This window comes from Sminthopsis crassicaudata, chromosome 2, assembly GCF_048593235.1.
Source record: "Sminthopsis crassicaudata isolate SCR6 chromosome 2, ASM4859323v1, whole genome shotgun sequence".
Lineage (NCBI taxonomy): Eukaryota > Metazoa > Chordata > Mammalia > Dasyuromorphia > Dasyuridae > Sminthopsis > Sminthopsis crassicaudata.
In genome coordinates this window covers 497,189,634-497,207,884 of record NC_133618.1, presented here as the reverse complement: position 1 = coordinate 497,207,884, position 18,251 = coordinate 497,189,634, and the positions used below count along the sequence as shown (strand labels likewise).

Here is an 18,251-nt window from a genome sequence, read left to right as displayed (position 1 = left end):
GCACTTGGTGACAGGCCCAGAACAGTAGAGTTATCTCTTAATTATCCTGGGGCTAGGGCTCCTTCATTCCAGAGAATGAATAATCGTAGCAGGGCTATTCCTTCTCTTTCTCTATTCTAGGAGCAGAATTAGTCTAGAACAGTGGTCCTGAGGAGAGCTAAGGAAGCAGAGAACAGGGGGAAAACTCATTTAGCAATTTTTAAATTTCTTTTGAATTAACCATTTGTTTATCACCCTATCCCATTCCCTCCCCTCCCTCAGAAAAAAGGAAAAAAAAACCCCTCCTAACAGATATGAATATCACTATTTTACCACCTGAGGCTGATCAAGGCATAGGAGAATAACAGCTGTCCATATTTGTGCAGTTAATTGCTGCTTACATTTTAAAGGATGAGGAAGAGATTTGGGTTCACAACTTTCAGTGGTTTTGGGAATTGTCCGTCATTGTATGTGTATCTTCAAGTCCCAGTAATAAGCTATGGTAGGAAAAGCATTGTTAGTAGAAAGAGTTGTATGATTTTAGGGATATCCGTTTCCCCGTTTTCAGGGCCTCAGTTTTCCTATCTGAAAAATGTGGGAGTTGGGTTAGGTGACTTCCCTGTAAGATCCTAGTATTTTATCTTTGTAAACATCAAGTCCATAATTGAGCACCTAGGGTGAAAGATGCAGACTTTTAATTGGGGGTTTCTAGACTCCCTAAATCTGAAATCTTTCCTTGGGGTGAAAGTCTCCTTCCCTCCCCACCTTCCCACCGAAGCTCCTGAGAGCCAAGTGTCTGAAGGTAAACAGCAGAGGAAATGCTCGCTCCTCTTCCTAAGCCACTGGCCCACTCCCTATCCTAATGATTGTTTTCTGCCTTGTGATTAGAGCTTTCCTACCCTGTGTATTTCACTTGGTTGACACTGCTTGGGCTGGGCTCCAATGCCTGGTCCTTTAGAAAGCCTGCGTCTGGGGGCCGAATCTCCCGTAGGTGCCCCAAATCTAGTCTTCTGGTCTGAGCCAGTAGGGCTTGGTTGCCTTGTTTGTTAATTTTGCACCTTTATGCATGGGCATGGCTGGGTTCTGGGAGTCTTCCAGTGCTGCTGATTAAAAGCAGAGCCCAGAGGGAGCAGAGTTTTCAGGCAGATGCTTATATCTAGCACCCATCTCTTGCCACTGCCCAAGTTTGGCCAGTCCCCTAATCCCAAGGGCCAAGAGTTGGGGTTAGTAGCAGTAATGGCTATGGTCTATTTAACCCCCTTCCCTGCCAGCTGTTTTTATACTGTTTTTCCCCCAGAAGAGTACCCCGTCTTGAAATCTGTCATTCCTTTTTCCAATGACATTCTGGGGGGAAAGTGCTAAAAATGAGTGTATTCTAAAAATAACCATTACTGCCATCCTGGCAGGACGTGTTGATGCCCATCCCTGGTATTTGCTGACTTATTTTCTTTCTCCCTTCCCTTGCTGTCATGGCAACAGAGGAGGCCTGGTCACAAATAGCTCAGAGCAGCTTCCTGCCTCAGCCCCACGGAGGGGCTGGAGTGTGGGGGCCGGGCCTCAGTGGGAGCGGGCCAGCCCAGTGGAAGACACATGCCTCTTTCACTAGCTGTTAGGCTTGGCTTGTGTTTTTTCTGTTCATTTGCTTTCCCAGCCCCTCCTACTTCCTGACTCCTCCTGTCTGAATCCCAGCTTCAGACTCTGCTCGGAGCCCAGACGCTGAGTTCCCGCTGCTCTGAGTGGACACTGACCCAGCCTGGCTCCTGCCTCCTTGCCTGGCCGAGTTTTCTGTGCAGGGCAGTGTGTGCCTGTCCAGGCCCAAGGGCAGGGTTGTGGAAGGAGCTTTGTGGGGGGGTTTGCTTCTTGTCTGCCTGAAGTTCCAGGCTCTCAAGATTGACCAACTTGATTCTGGGGTCATGCCCTTTTTCCGAGATCTGTCCAAGCCAGGGCCTCTAGAGTTCCACTCAGAGATGCTCCTGAGCATGTACCGGACACGGAGTGGGAACCTGCAACGGAGACACACGATGAAAGAGTACGTGCAACTGAACCCCCCTTTCAGGCACAAGAAATCTTTGGACGATGGGCTCTAGCCGGCATTTCCACCCTTGCTGGTTGGTTGTCTTTTTCCTTCTTGAAGCTAAAGATTTCTCTGTCTTTCTTTCTCAGGGCCAAAGATATGAAGAACAGATTGGGGATTTTCCGGAGAAGAAATGACTCTCCTGGGGGCAACGTGGCTGGCAAGGCAGACAAAGGGATGAAGTCCCTGAAGTGAGTTCTTCTCTGGACCCTGAGTAGATCTGCTTCTACCCCCACATTTCCTGTCTCCTTACCACTAACCCACACCTGGGCTCCTTTTGGAAGATCCTTTCTCCCTTGGCAGAGTCAGAAATAGTGGGAACCTTTGCCAGCTGTGATCAGCTCCACCCCCCCCCCCAAGAGTTCAGGGATCTGGAATCCATTATTTTCCTATAGCCCCGACACCCTAGAGTGATGGTGGAGACGTCCAAAGACTTTGCTGGTTAACTTTGACCATCTATTGGAGAGTCCCAGACCTGAGGGCCATCCCGAGGGGTTGGGAGCATGGCTCCTATCACCTTTGTGTTCCTGGATGGGCGCAGCTGTTGCTGCTTCTTAGCAAATTGCAGCTGTGGCACTAGCCTTGGCACAGCCCGAGTTCACATCATCTCTCTCCTGTTTGTTGGCAGGCCCACCTCTGAGGAGGCGCTCAAGTGGGGAGAGTCTCTGGAGAAACTGCTGTTGCATAAATGTGAGTATGTTATTGTGGGGTCCATTTCTCTCCCCTCCCATTAGTTCCACAGTCCCTCTCTCCTACCTTCTTTCCAGTCTTCAGCTTAGGGACTTGTGTATCATTCTTCCATTTATCATTCTTCCCTTTAGAATTTATAAGAAAAGGATTCTTTTTCTGGGCAGGTCCAGGCCAGGCTTGTTCTCTCTCAGTATGGAAGCTAGATATCCCTTGAGAATGTGTGAAAAGTTTATCCCAACCCTTGTCCTCAATCTCTAGGGAGTCCTAAGTCCTTCGTTAGCCACATCATTCTATGATGAATGTCAGACCTCTCTCCCTCCCCCCCACCCCCCGCCCAATATACCCTCTTGGGAAATTGCTGTTTCAAAAGTCTAATGTGGAGGTCTCTGATAGGATGGGGATTTCTTTGTTGTTCTGAAGTTCTGACTGACAGAGAAACTGGGAGCCCCCCAAAAGAGGTAGGAGGGATGGAAGCTTTTTAAGCTGTACCTTTGTACCCACAACAGCCAGGCATTAAGCCAGGATGGGTGCCTCCCACAACCAGCAAGAGATAGATAAGAGAGAGGGCAGCTTTGAGAACAATCACTGTTTTTGCCTTTGTATGCCCAATATTTGGAATAATGCCTTGTATTATAGACTTAGTAGATTTAATACATGTTTCTTGGATTGAATTGAGTCTTATAGCAAATTTTCAGAGAACTGGAAAGGACCCTTAAAGGTGATCTTATCCAACTCTTTCCTTTAATGGATGGAAAACTGAGGTTTGACTCTGGTGAATTAGTTTGCCTGTGATAGTATGATGAGTCTTCCTGATTCCCAGCCTTGTGAGCTCTTTAGTGAGCTCTTCCTTAGCTTTCTGGGACAGTCTCAGGGCAGAGTCTGAGGAGGTTTCTGAGGTTTGTTCTGTTCTCTTCTTTGTGAGGGGGCCTATGATGGGGCTGGGAGGGATCTCAGTCTGGTGCTAGGTTATCCCTTCTCAGTGTAACCTAACCTCTTTGTCTTCTGACAGATGGACTAGCAGTGTTTCGTGCCTTCCTCCGAACAGAGTTCAGTGAAGAGAACTTAGAATTTTGGCTGGCATGTGAGGACTTCAAGAAAGTCAAGTCCCAATCCAAAATGGCATCCAAGGCAAAGAAGATCTTTTCAGAATATATTGCCATCCAGGCGTGTAAAGAGGTAATCCATTTGTGTGACTGCGTATTCCCTAACCAGTGTCAATAACTGGTTATATAAAAACAGCTCTAGGCAAAACAGTTTTCCAGGGAAAGGTAGTTCCATTGCAGCAACATTATGAATAGAAACTTGATCAGCCCACTTTATAGTAGGAGCTCATAACATTAGTGCAGGATTGGATTGTAGCCCAGTGCTACTGTTTGGGGCACTGTCACTTAGGAGTGGGCCTGCTTCTTATTCTGGGAAAACATTAGCTCCTTGAGGACAGGGTCTTCTTTGTTTCTGTCTTTGTATGTCCAACACCTCACACAGTGTCTGGCACTTTGTAGGAGTTCAATCAATGCTTACTGGTTGGTTGGTTGACTCTTCTATAGGAGTGATTCCCCCCCAGACCTCACGTCAGATTGCTCTTGGAACCCCCCAGTGCTTCATCTTAAGTTGTAAGTTCCTTCTCATAGGATCCTCCCTTGCTGCTCTCCCTTACTGGTTAATGGGGGTTACAGGGTTTAGAGGGAGGCGCATATATCTTTATTGCCTTTTTACAGTTGGGAGACTGGACAGAAAGTTAGTCCTTTGTTCCCAGTGACATGAACTGAGAACATCATTGGGAATTAGCAGGAAATTAAACAAGTCACATTGGGGTTCTGATTAGATAAGTTCCCCAAGATGGACAGATAGCAGAGCCAGAGCTCTTGTATCTCCGAGGGCTTGGAGATGAGTGAGCATACCAGTGTAGACTTAGCTTTCGAAACACTCTGGTAAGAAAGGGCCGTCCTTGACCAGGTCTGGTCTCCTGGGCGCATTCCCCCCTTTCGGGCTCAACAGCCATTTTTCAGGTCAAGGACTTGATGTTGTATCTGCTTCTCCCCCCAAGGTGAACCTGGACTCCTACACACGGGACCACACCAAGGATAACCTGCAGAATGTCACCAGGGGCTGCTTTGACCTGGCTCAGAAGCGAATCTATGGGCTCATGGAGAAGGACTCCTATCCTCGTTTCCTCCGCTCAGAGCTCTACTTAGACCTCATTAACCAGAAGAAGCTGAGCCCTCCATTGTAGGAGTGCTCCCTTCCCCTCCCGGGGCAGCCCGGGAGAGACAAATGTTTACATGGAGCCTGCCCAGCCAATGGCCTGCCCCTCCCCCTCACTCTCCCGAGGATGGCCGAGAGGATGGGCCATTCTTGCCGGGGACTCCTCGAAGCCGCGTATCTGTTGGACTGGCCCATGGACATATGAGAAGTCTGAGGTCTGGACTCGGGAGTCTCTGCGGACTCCAGAAGCCAGTGGGCTGGTGCTAGGTGTCTTGGCGCCCCGCCCCCTCCCCAGTGCCATTCTGGTACGACGAGGCCTACCCCAGGATTGGGCCTACGGGCGTGACCCCTAGGCAGGGCTTTGGTACAGGCTGAAAGGTTCTTGTCCAGGCAGCAAGGAGCCAGGGCAGGGGTGAAGCTGGGGACCAACCAGTACAGGAACCTTACCTCTAACTTAGGAGCTCCACCAAGCATTCCCCAGCACAGGTCTGCTCCCCCTTCCGGGTCACTTCTCGCTGATCGAGGCCCTGAAAGAACTGGGTAGCAGAAGGTGGGAATGGGGAAGGTGTTCCCCCAGGCCGGGTGGCAAGTGCTCAGGTGGCTTGTCCTGTAGGTTTTGACCTCCAGGTGCCATCCCTGGGGCCCTGGTGCTCAGCGCCCTGATATCCCCCACCCTGGGCCCTGGCCTCAGGATTTTATTTATTTCAACACTGTAGCCGAATGCTTGATGCATTGTTCTGTAATAGGAAATCCTTGCCTCTTTATTTTCTTAATTTACAAGTGCAATATTTTAAATATGTTTTTGTGGGAAGCTACAAAGCAGAATGACCGTTCTATTTTAAGAAGGTGTACACACTTTTATAAGTTGGGGTGGGAGGGAGGGTTGGTTTTTGTCCAAGGGGCCCTGGCAGCAGGCAGCTGGGGCCCCTGGATGTACATATGTTGAAAATCTCAAGTTGGATAATATGAACAAAGTGCCGTGCAAGGCTGACCTTCAGACTGTCAGAGGGACAGTATCTCTGAAGGGGCCCACCTGCCTCCGGACTGCACATTTAGTCCTTGAGAGCCGTTTCTGTGGTTCCCGAACTATCCACATAGTCAGGTGATGGCATGAATAAAAGGCCCATGGGACTTCTATTGATGATTGCTGTCTTTTTTGTCTGGCTCCTTAAGCCGCCTTGTCACTTCCAGGATTAACCCTTTAATCTTTCTAAGAATGTTATTAGATAACTGGGACTGTAAGAATTCAGAGCCTTCACAGACCTGAAAGGAACCCAAGCATCACTGGTCAAGCTGCCCCCTGAGGTGGGGGTGACTTGCATGAGGTCACAGGTAGTGGTGAGAGAACTCGAGTTAGAACACAGGCTGAGGCTTGCTGGGAGAGTCCAAAGAGCAGTGGGGCCCAAAGCCAACTGAATGCTGTCCGGAGGGTCTTCAAGACCTCAGAAGTCATCCACAGAATGAGGGGCTTGGCCCTTGCTACACTGCATCTGATCCTACATGATGTGGCCCCAAAGCCCTTCCAGGTCTAATTCTGTAAACTCACTGTCTCTTGGGTCAGAATGGGATAGGACCGAGATCTCCAAGAGTTTCCTCATTCTTAGGAAGCAGCCTCTGCCTGGGCCTTGTGAATGGGACACCCCAACACAGGAGCCTTCCCTTCACCTCTCCCCACCTCAGCTGCTTCCTTGCCTCCTAGGAGAGAGAAGTCTACATTTATTTATCTATCTATCTATCTATCTATTTATTTATTATTCATTTTTCCAAATTATCCCCTCCCCTCCTCCACTCCCTCTCCCCCCCCCCAGATGACAGGTAATCCCATATATTTTACATGTGTTACAATATAAGATACAATATATGTGTGTAAATACCATTTTCTTGTTGCACATTAAGTATTAGATTCCGAAGGTATAAGTAACCTGGGTAGATAGGCAGTAGTGCTAACAATTTACATTCACTTCCCAGTGTTCCTTCTCTGGGTGTAGTTAGTTCTGTCCATCATTGATTAACTGGAAGTGAGTTGGATCTTCTTTATGTTGAAGATTTCCACTTCCATCAGCATACATCCTCATACAGTATTGTTGTTGAAGTGTATAGTGATGAGAAGTCTACATTTAAAGGAGAAATAGTCTGAGAGCTATTCAGAGCTAACCTGTGCAGTACTGAATCTTAGACTTGAGGAACATTATGGGTTAGAATTATCTGGGAAGGCTTCCTATAAGAGGCAGAGCTTTGTCTCAGCTGTAAGATGAATGACTCTTTAACAGGCCCCCACCTCCCATATCACTCTCTTCCACGTCCTGAAGACTTTCCTTGTCACTAGGGGATAGTGAGGACCCAAGTTTCATCTTCCATTATATGGAGTTACCCTGTATCATCCTTTATAGGGGGAGTCCTGGGCCTGTCTTTTGGGCAGGAAGCAATGAAACTCTAGATTCTTTGACTACTACTTACCTGCAGTGAGACCCTTGGATTTTTCCCTTTCTCCCTTTCCTGCCTGTTCCTTCTACCTATTAGTGTCTCCTCTCCCCTTCTTCCCACCTGACCTTTTCTTCAAAAGTCCCCTCTTCCAGGAAGCTTTTCGAGGTTTTGATATCAGTTTTTCAGAGACCAGGGTCTTGAAAAGAGAGAACTTTTGTGGTCAGTCAGCAGACAGTAGTGCTCAGAAACCTGTTACATATCCCATTGCTAAATGTCCAGTGACACTTATTTTCCACATGCCCTCTGACTTCCCATCAGGGACTAGTATTTTGGTCTAGGTCTGGCTGTCCCCTGGGACTTGACTGTGAAGAATCCAATCCAATCCAACAAATGATTATTAAATCACCTAATATTAAATTAGTGAAAAATAAGACAATGATCTCCTTTAAAGAGTTTTTATTCTACAGGGGATATTCCTAACAGCACAGTGCCTAGTAGATAATAAAAACTTTAAGAAATGCTGAATTAAAAGTATTGAAAATATAAGCAGAGGAGGTGACTCCATATGGTCAGGTACCTCACACTCCCTGCATCCTGGGCCTGAATCACAGCCAGCTGTGGGACAGACACACTAGCATATGGAGTGTATGCATGAGCTTTGTTCTGGAGCAACATCCCAGTTGCTGCTGATTTAGGGGAAGCAGCTTCCAATTGGGATGATGTGCCTTGGCCCCTGCGGGGAACCAGCAAGTAGGATTTCTTGATCCAATTTTCTGCTTCCTCACCAGACAATTTCCACTTGGAAAGTCTGCGAAGGGAATGTAGGCAGAAAAAGACAAGGAGAAACATTCTCTCTCTGCCCCAAGGAGTCCACACTTTAGAGAGGTAGCTTCAGAACCAGAGAACTTGTTGAAAATTGGGGATAGACAGTTCTGAGGTTAGTCCCCTTAGAACTTTGAATTCTAGACTTAAAGGTCACCCAGTGCAAGGCTTCATTTTTACAGAGCAGAAGCGAGGCCATAGAGCTCCAAGGTCGCCGGTCAGTGGCAGACCTCCTGACTGGTGTAACTGGCTGCTGTAAATTCTCCACTGCATCCTGATGCCTCATCATACATGGCCGATTTATACCTGAGAGGGCACGAACAAAGCATTATAAAATATTACCTCTGGTTCTCCACACTCAGCATCTCAAAAGAAATCAGGGTGGGATTAATGGAACTGGGGCAGCTGGCTTCAAAGAAATTGAATTCTGACTGCTTTGGCTTTATATTCCCTTTGGGGTTTGTTTCCATGGGAACTTAAAGGTCAACGGGGGATGGTCAGGGTGGGGGTTGGAAATGGGCAGGGGGAGACCACCTTTGAGTGAGTTTAAAGGAGGCAGATACTGTGTCTTCTGACCCCAATAAGGGGGAAGAGCAGATCTCATTGCTTGTTTAAAGTCACACATCCCCAGGGACTTATTAGGAGAAAGAAAGATACCAGCTTCCAGGCCCGCCTTCAGATTTAGAGAGGCAACTTTGAAATTCCAGAAGGAAGTGTGGCTGGGAAAAGGAAAGCTGCCTTGGGAGCCGGGAGCCATGGTCCCAGGCTCTGTCACGGGCCAGCTTTGAGACACAATCTCATCGGGGGATTTTGGGGGGATGGGCGAAGAGATTCCAGCTAGGGCCTAGGTGGGCCTGGCCTGGCTCTGAGCATTGTTCTTCTAGCCTCCAACTTCATGCCATTCTCCAGCTACATGTGTCGGTGTGTCAGCTCTGTCATTCCTAACTCCATCTCCCGCTCATGTCTGCCTTCGCTCTGTCTCCTCCCAGAACTCCCACTTTGGGGAACCTCCCCCGCTCAGCCCCAGCCACTTGCAGAACCAGGCTTGCTTCCTTCAGAATCAAGCTCAATGAGGGCCTTTAGAACCCACCTAAGTGGGTCCTTCCCTACACCTGCCAGCAGCCTTGCTTTCATTCATGCTTCGGGGCATTGACATGAGATCACTTGGTACATAAATACCATCCCGCTCTGATTCATCCTTCATGGCACTCTATCCATGTGACCATTAGCCTCCCTCCATCTCCCCATTCCTTTCATCAACTCAAACCAAAGGGTCAATCCCTGCTTCTGTTAGGCTTTAGGTCCTTGGACAATTCGGGGGAAGGGAGGAATGGGATTAAAAATAGTCCCCAAAGAGAAGCATGTAGTGCATTTACTTGTCCTTTCTTCTCTTCCCTCCCCCTTCATTCCCACCCTCAGGCTGGCTCTTTATCAGGACTGTTCAGCAAATGCTAAGTGGTTGGGAGGTAATTGATTTGAGTTTTGATTTTTATTTATTGTTTTTTTGAAATAGCTGTCATCACAGAGATAACAGAGCACTAGCCTAAAATCAGGAGATGCGGATTCTAATGTTGGATAACATCAGTCCCCTCTGGGCCTTCACTGTAAGATGAAGGAGATGAGCTCTGAAGTCCCTTCTGGCTTGAATATCCTTAAGAGCTTAGTGGTGTCAAATCAATACAGACCAGTAGTGCGATGGCAGAAGCTGTCAGAAAAGCTAATTGAATCTCAGGCTGCATTAATAGAAGTCCAGCAGCCATGGCAAGGGAGGCCATCGTCCCATTGTTCTTGGCCTGGTAAATCAGAGGGAACATCATGTCCATTTCTGGGTGCTGCATTTCAGGAAGAACATGACAGGGTAGAGCATTTCCAAGGAAGGATGGAAAGGAGTCTTGAAACCACGCCATAACAGGGTCAGTTTAGAACAGAAGTCTTAAGTAACAGAAACAGGGAAAATTGTTATGTTCAGTTGTATGAAAGGTTGTCCTGTGGAAGAAAGATTCAGTGCTTTCAGTGTGGTCCTGGAGAATAAGGACCATAAGGGGTCAATGGATGGAACTTGCAGGGTGGGCAAGGGGGGATGGGGAAAGGAAGGAGGAGAAGGGATTAGAGTGTCCTAATTTTTAAAACCTCCCCTCAAATGGAACTTACTCTTTGGAGACATGGTGCATTTCCTGTCATTTCATCTGGAGGCTAGATGACCACTTGTCAGGGGAAATATAGCCAGGATTCATGTTTTGGGTAGAGATTTTATGAGATCCTAGCTGACATTGCCCCTCCTCCCCCAACTCTGTAATTCTCTGATTCCATCAATTTAGTGCTGTTCCAGGTTATTTTTAACCACTAAAGCCTCTGGCTTTAGATTACTCAAAGAAAATAAGGAACGTTTGAGAAATGGAAAAAACCCTCCAATTCTTTCTGAATAGCATTCCTCATTCAGAGACCCCGTCTGTAGTAAATCTGAAGTGTTATATTGGAAGGTATGTGTCATGCTACCAGGACTGGACCTCCAGTTCCAATTGGGGGAAAGGAGAGGCCTGATCTCCCTGGGGTCCCAGCTTCGAGTTTAAAGAATGATCTTTAAAAAGACCCTGTTAAAATGAAGCACATTTCCTGAAAGGAGGCATTCAAGAATGTCTTGGTACCTTAGAATCCTGGAGCGGGCAGAGTTATATACTACCTTAGGTGTTAGTTTCTTAAGAGTAATTTGAAGGAAAATGAAAAATGAAATGAAATGGTCAATAAACATTTAGTAAGCACTCACTATGTGCCAGACACTGTCTAAACTATCTTCAGTCCAATCCCCTTAATTTTTAGAGAATGAAATAATCTTAGTTCTTAGCTTATTTTTTTTGGACATGGTCAATGAAAAAAAATGTTTTTTTTTGCTTGACCATCCATGTTTGTAATAAGTGTTTTGTTTTTCTTGTTTTCTCAATGGGTGTGCATGTGGGGGGGCACAGAGGGGATTATAAAGAGGATATTCATTAGAAAGAAATAATTTTCATAAGATGTTTGGAGAGGGAAAGTGCGTTGGCCCAGATCACATAGACAGGAGATGACATTAAACTCCAGAGCTAGCTGCCTTTCTCCTAGCTGGGAAGAGGCTGGAGGCTGGGACTGGGGCTATGTAATTCAACAGTGCAGCGGAATGTCTTTGCCAAAAGAGTCAGGGACAGCACTTTTTGCTCTGGGCTGAAGTTGGCTTCTGACCTCCAGGGGGACAGATAAGGGAGCAAGAACCAAACAATTGTGGCTGGCTGGGGTTATTTTTAGCTGAGGGAGAGCCCAGTTCCCAGCACTCCTGGCCTCTGGGCAGAATGTCTCTCATTGAAAGCAGAAGGGAGAACAATGATGCCACAGAGTATTATTCTGGGGACTGAGGTCCAGAGATAGAAAGGAATGATCATATGAAGACCAGCTTATTTAGGGACAGTTCAAAGAAAGGGCCAATTCTCTGCAGATTAGAGGCTGATGCTCCGATATAGCATGCTGGAGGAAAAGATGAATGAAATTCCAGCTGACTTGCAGGAAGATTTCTGTTCCACACCCTTTGTTCCTGGATTTCCTGCGATGGTGGGAGCCTTGAGGAGCCCAGGTGCTAGTCTGGCTCACGGGAACTCTGAGTCAGGAATGAGGAGTGTTGGTGAGTGCTAAGCTGGTGACCGCAAACAGTCTTGAACTCAAACTCAGGCATGGGTTCTTCAGATTTGAGTATTCTTGCCTCAAAGTGTAGCTTGTCTCAAATCTAAGGCCGAGGCTCCATATTGCTTCCTGGTCTCGAGACCCTGACCTGCTCCCTGGCACTGGCTAGCTCTCCTTTCCCTCTCTCCATCCCACTACCACCTCAGGGTACTGTCCCCCAAGTTTGAAAATTCTTCACCCAAAGCGCCATTCCTGTTTCCCAGCACTATTCCTCACAGCACAGTGGAAAGGTGGGAACTGGGGGACCTGCTTCTAAATCCTAGTTTAGCTGTCAACCTGATGTGTCTCTTTGGACAAGACTACTGTCTTTGGGGGGCGGGAACGGGAGGGGAACTGCTGTTAACAATAAATTCTGATTTAGGTTACATGGGTCCCTCAGTCTTCTTTCATTTCTGACAGGAGAGGACTGACTTCTGCAGTCCCTTCTCGTGCTAAAGCTAATGTCCAAGCATCACAAGGTCAGACTGTCATGTCACCAGCACTTTGGCAGGCTCTGCTGCCTTGAATCCTGCCTAGGCAAACAGGCAGTATAGCAGCCTCAAGAGAGGGGCCTCGGCTATTAGTCAGAAAGGATAAAGTTCATGTCCTCAGTCACTGGAGCAAGGCCAGGAAGTGGGTTCTGTCATGGCCCAGGCCTATGGCTACCCTCTCCACAATTCTCCCTCCCCAGATCTGCTCTGGGGAAGTGCCTCTGACTGCTTTCTAGAAACTGACCGGGGATAGGCTTAGGGTTTCCTTTTCTTTAAGATTGCTCGCTGAAAAGGGAGACTTTCTCATTTTAACTAAAGTTGCCTCTGTAACTAAGTGGCACCTCAGTGACTCCCAGCAAACACATCTTCCCTTCCTCGGGGGTCCAAGCTTCCTAAGCTTCCTCGTAAGGGCAGAATTCAACTGATCAGTCCCTCTGTGACAAACCTGATAAGGAAGGAAGCAGGACTGAGGAAAACGGATCAGAGAGAGAGAAAGGCACTTTGAATTCTAGCCAGAGATACCAGTTCTACCCCAAAACAGTCCACAGGAGCAAATAAATGGCAAGGCTGGGAAGTAGTTCCAGGTCTTCTGCCATCTACTCCAGCATCCTCACTTACTGCCTGCCTCCCTCAAAGCTTCCCAGATTGTTCTATAAGACTTTGTTTTATCTCTCCAAATACACTGTTAACTTCTTTAAGGGAAGTGATCATCTCTTGTTGGGGTATCCAGCAGGTTGCCAGTTGGCATTTATATAGTGTATATTACTATTTCTTTGCTTTGTGTATATTACTATTTCATTTGTTCCTCACAACAACCTTATACTGTAGACAATACTATTCCCATTTTACAGAAGAGGAGATCAAGACCTAAAAAACTTAAGTGACTTGCCTATAGTCTTGCTGATAGTAAAATTCTAACTCGTCTTTCACATTCCAAATCCAAAACTTTATACACTCTATTCCTATTCAAATGCTTGTTATCTGGAGGAAAAGTTTAAGAAAGCTCTCAGTTATTAACTCCAACATGATGCCATCTTGAGAATGCTCCCAGCTCTCCCCTCACTCTCACTCACTCACTTTGGACAAATTTGACCCCTCTGTCCCTGAATGAGAAGGTCCCTAAGGTCCCTTCCATTTTAAACTTTTTCTGTGCTAAGATCTTTTCTAGGCCTAACATTTTATGAGTCTACATTTCTAAGATCTCCATTGAATTTTTATTGTTCTTTACTTTTCTTAATTATTTCCTAATTGATGTCAGAATCAAGTGCTTTCATGGATTTCATCCTTGGCTATCTGTTCTTGCTGCTGTTTGCATGATCTCATCAACTTCTACCAAAGTACCATATTTACCAAGAAATGTTCCTTCTTGGGCATTTACCCCAAAAAGAAAGTAGAGGGTTGGCAAGAAGCCTCATTTTGGGTCATTGCTATTGGGACAGAGATTTAAAAAAAAAAAAAAAAGTTTCTTTCCTTCCCCTAAAAATATTCAGGTTTTTTTTTTTTTTTTTTTTTTTTTTTTAAGCGTCTGTTCAATCAAAACCAATTGCAATCACATGACCCTTCCACACACGCCCCTATTAAAGTCTTCCACATGCTCCAGCCAAATTGCTGATCAAGAGAAAACAATATTAGTGAAGTTCTCAAAGTGGGTACTGGGTGAAATTATTCCCAGTGAAATCCATTGAGCAAACTGTTGGCCTTTGGAACCACAGACCTCGGACTGTGCCAGCTCACTAGAAAATAGACTCCTGTTTACTTGTGAGGATCATGTAGGGCCAGGGTGAACCAACTCATTGGAAGACTTAGGGTGAGCTCCTACCTTCCCTGAATCTCAATTTCTATAAAGTGAAGTGTTAGATCTGATTATCTTTAAGGTTACATGAATACTTTTTTTTTTTTGCCTTTTTTTTCTTTTCAAAACATGCATAATTTTCAGCATTCACTCTTGCAAAACTTTGTGTTCCAAATGTTTTTTCCTCCCTCTCTTCTCATCCCCTCCCTTAGACAGCAAGTAATCCAATATGTTAAACATGTGCAATTTCTTTGTACATATTTCCACAATTATCTTGCTGCACAAGAAAAATCAGGTGCTCTCTTCATCACAACAATATTGAAACTGAGTTGAATCAACCTTGCTGTTGAAAAGAGCCATGCCCATCAGAATTGATCATTACATAATCTTGTTACCGTGTACAATGTTCTCTTGGTTCTACTCACTTTACTCAGCATCAATTCATATAAGTTGTTCCAGGCCTCTCTGAAATCATCCTGCTGGTCGTTTCTTACAGAACAACAATTGAATACTCTCTTCTGACAGTCGTGTTTCTCTCTGTAAAATGAGAAGGATGGACCATATCATGGGAGCTAATTACCTGGTCCAATCCCCTCTCTTTACAGATGAAGAAACTGAGGCTTAGAAGAGTTTAAGTTATTGGCCTCAGGTTACACAGGTAAGAAGTTACAAAGTTTAGATTTCAAACCAGATTCTCTGATTCCAATCTAATGCTCTTTCCAATCAAACATGTATTTATTAAGTACCTACTATGTACAAGGCACTGGAGATAACAGATGCAATGAATAAAACAATTCCTATTCACAAAGATCTTACATTCTTAAGGGGGAGACATACAAGAATGTATGTAAATACAATGAAAATTAATATAAAGTGTGTAAGGACAAAGAGGACACTAGCTGTTGAGGGGTTGGAAAAGGCTTTTCTGATTCTAGGTCATATCTAAGGTCCTAAGATCATTGTCATCCTGGGACCATGGTGTAGATTATGATAGAGATGAACCATTTCCCATTCCCCTGGTTTGATTTTTCCCTCCTTTTATACCCATAATAACTCTGTGACTCCTCCTTCTTTCCTTAATTTCTTTTCCCCACCATTAATGAATAGTCTATAGACAAATATTTAAGTTCACTAGGGAGATAAGGAACTGTTTGAAGGAGACCTGCATGGAATATTTTGTAGTTATGACCTAATATAGCTCAGGGACCATTTGTTTGACTATCCTGACATAGCCAAGATACCTCCCTTCCAGTATGTCTTTGGAGAAAGCATTGACCTCTCTGGAACCCTGAGTCCTATTTATAACATGGCACTTAGTATTTTCCTAAGTTTCTCTAATAGGGTTTCCCCAGAGGAATCCCTTGTATTGTTTTTTTTTTCATTCCTTATTCTCCAAGCTTTGGGAGGACACTGGACACCAGGAGAAGTTTCTATGTATCCATTTATCTGTCCTTCCCCTGGGGAGGCTGTTCCTTGGAGGCAGAGGGATGCAGTGGATGGAAGGCTGGATCTGGATTCTGAGGGAACTGGGTTCATGGGTTTGCTTTACTACATACTACTTGTGACCATAGGCAGATAACTTCATTGGGGCCTATTAGTTTCCCCATATGTGAAATGCCATATTTTGTGGGCCTTGTCGTTATTGGAACTGTGGCAGTTTGAATTAATCCCCAGTATTCTTACTATCACCAAAACACTTAGATCTTGTGAGGGAAGAGCTATGAAGGGTGGGAGGGAATAGCAGTCTGTCTTAACCTTGTTCCCAGGGGGATTGATCTGGGACTTAGCTGTGGGCTGCATGAGCAGAGAGTAGAAAGACAGTTCTAGGATGCTGGTGGGATGCACAGAAGCTCCAGGGAACTTCATTGCTTTTGGGATTCCCTCCATCTTTAAGGAGTTGTACTGCTTACTGATTTTTTTCAGTTCTTAATCTTCCTCCTCAAACCCAACTTTCTCTTGTAACAAAGAAAAGGCTAAATACATCCCAGTTGACAAAGTGGCCATGTCTAAAAGCATATGCACCTGTAGTCCCCCACCTCTTTCCCCAAAGGAGAGAAGTATATTTCACATTGTCCTCCAGGACCAAGATTAAGTTTTTATTTCAAGCTCAGCTGTCTCTTGATGTTCCTTTCAGTGACATTACTGTAGTCATTGAAGATACTGTTCTTTGGGTTCTGCTTTTTTCACTATATGTACCTCTTTAACCAATCAACAAGAATTAATTAGTCCAGTCACCACCTATACAGTTGTTTTGACAACCTTTTGGATGGCTTTGACATGGGAGTTGCTTAATATGTTTTTATTAAAGAAATTGCATATCTTTACCCCAGGCTCTGAGTCATCCATTATTCTGGAGTCCCAACTGGGACAGCAGATTAGATGGTCCCGGAGGTTCCTTTTGGCTCTAAATCTGTGATCTTGATATTCTTCCATGAAACATAGGACTTCGCAATGCCTTGTTTTTCATATGTTCCTGTTCTTTGCTGGAATGAGGGCTGATTCCTCCTGAACTGGGAGTGAGGCTGCCAGATGTGCCCAGTGCCCTGAGAAGACATAATGTCAAGCTGGGCCAGGACACAGAAACCCTTGTGTTCCCAGAGATAACAAGAAATGGACGAAGCAAACATTCCTGGTTGTTTGCAGTGTGGAGAAGGTGGTTCCCTAGAGCTTAGGAAAGCTTCAAAAACAACTTGTTTTACTCTAGCCTCCAACACTTTGCATTTGTGACCAAGGGATAATCATTCTACTTCTTAGGAATTCACTTTCCTCTTCTATAAAATGGGAAGAAAAAAATCCTTAGACTACCTCACAGAGTTGTTACGAAAATCATCATAGAAATAGGAGTTATTATAATATTGCCCTTTTTCTTCCTATTTCCTGCCCCCTAACTTAAAATGTGGGAAGGAGGAGTTGGGACAGCTCTGAGAAGTAGGAAGGACCATGGGAAATGGTGTAATTTTGTTGGTTAAACCAGAATAGAAAAGGGAATTTGTGGTATCCTCGTATGTAGTGTGCTTTCTAGAGCCCCCAAATTGGGGTGCCAAAAATATACTGTCAAGACCAGCTCTCTGGAGGATCTTGGGACCAGCCTGAGTCCTTGGTTTTAGTGGAGGAGTGATGAGGCAGAGGACCTACAAGGATGGTCAAAGATGGAGTCTGTTTATTTCAAGTCCTCTCAGTCCTTAAATACCTTAGTAAAATTACATCACTACAGCATACTGAGCATGTGCCAACTAGAGAACCATTACATCACCACATCACACTGAGCAAGGGCTATAAGCACCCTGTAAATGCCTCTTACTGTAAGTATCCCTTGCTTCAAGTAGAACACAGATGGTCACACTTCTCCCTGCTTCTGAGAGCACCAGAGGGAGACGGGGAGCTGAACCTGACATTGTTAGCAGGTTGCCTCTGGGCTGAAGGGTCTTTATACCTTACCCAGAGTTCCCCCACGGACTGTGGCCCTCTACACTAATAAATCTTGAGGGCTGGGATGAGTTTAGAGTTTGGGGTATAGAATCTGTCTTCAGCCAGGCCCACAGTAGGCAGAAAAACTTGGAAATCTGAGGAAATTGCCTATCAGGTCAGCTCCCTCCCCTATTTCTGTGCTCCCAGTTTCTTGTCCCCAGAGAGTAATTTTGGTCCTACCTCTGCTGCTAACTCACTGTGGGATCTTGTCTTAATCAATTGCCTATATGGACCTCAGTTTTCTTTCTCTGTCAAATAATGATGGTAATCCAGAGAGAAAAGCCTATCTTTCTTAAAGCCATACTTTAAGTCTTGTTCTCCCTGACATAATAAATGGTAAAAATAAATAAGTAACAAAGTAAATAGTAAATTGCTCTGTGAGTGTAAGCATTATGGGTATTGTTAGCCTATTGAACCTCAGTTTTGACATCTGTAAAATGAGATGGGCAGACTACCATGGCTTCTGAGGTTCCTCCTGCCAGCTCTAGATCTTTGGTTCTGTGCTTCTGGGTAGGAGGGGCAATGGGATGAGAAGCATCCAGTTCAGCTCCTCCTGGCTTGAGAGCCCCATGGCAGCAGGAACCAGAAGTCCTGGCCTGAGCACTGTCATCCTGTGAAGGCC

At 45.5% G+C, this 18,251-nt stretch overlaps 1 protein-coding gene across 10 annotated transcripts in view; it reads left to right on the top strand.

The window, feature by feature from the left end:
• The window catches only part of RGS3 (regulator of G protein signaling 3), a 172,270-nt gene extending 166,574 nt beyond the window's left edge, over positions 1-5,696 (top strand). For 9 of the 10 annotated variants that reach the window (XM_074293639.1, XM_074293638.1, XM_074293641.1 and 6 more), the window contains 4 exons: positions 2,143-2,244; positions 2,682-2,743; positions 3,753-3,919; positions 4,791-5,696. In XM_074293639.1, the coding sequence (XP_074149740.1) occupies positions 2,143-2,244; positions 2,682-2,743; positions 3,753-3,919; positions 4,791-4,976 (517 nt within the window). In that variant the 3' untranslated portion in view covers positions 4,977-5,696. Of the gene's footprint in view, positions 1-1,728; positions 2,009-2,142; positions 2,245-2,681; positions 2,744-3,752; positions 3,920-4,790 lie in introns of those variants that run through there. The other variant, XM_074293650.1, reaches the window with a different exon arrangement.
• The last annotated feature ends 12,555 nt before the right edge of the window (positions 5,697-18,251 follow it).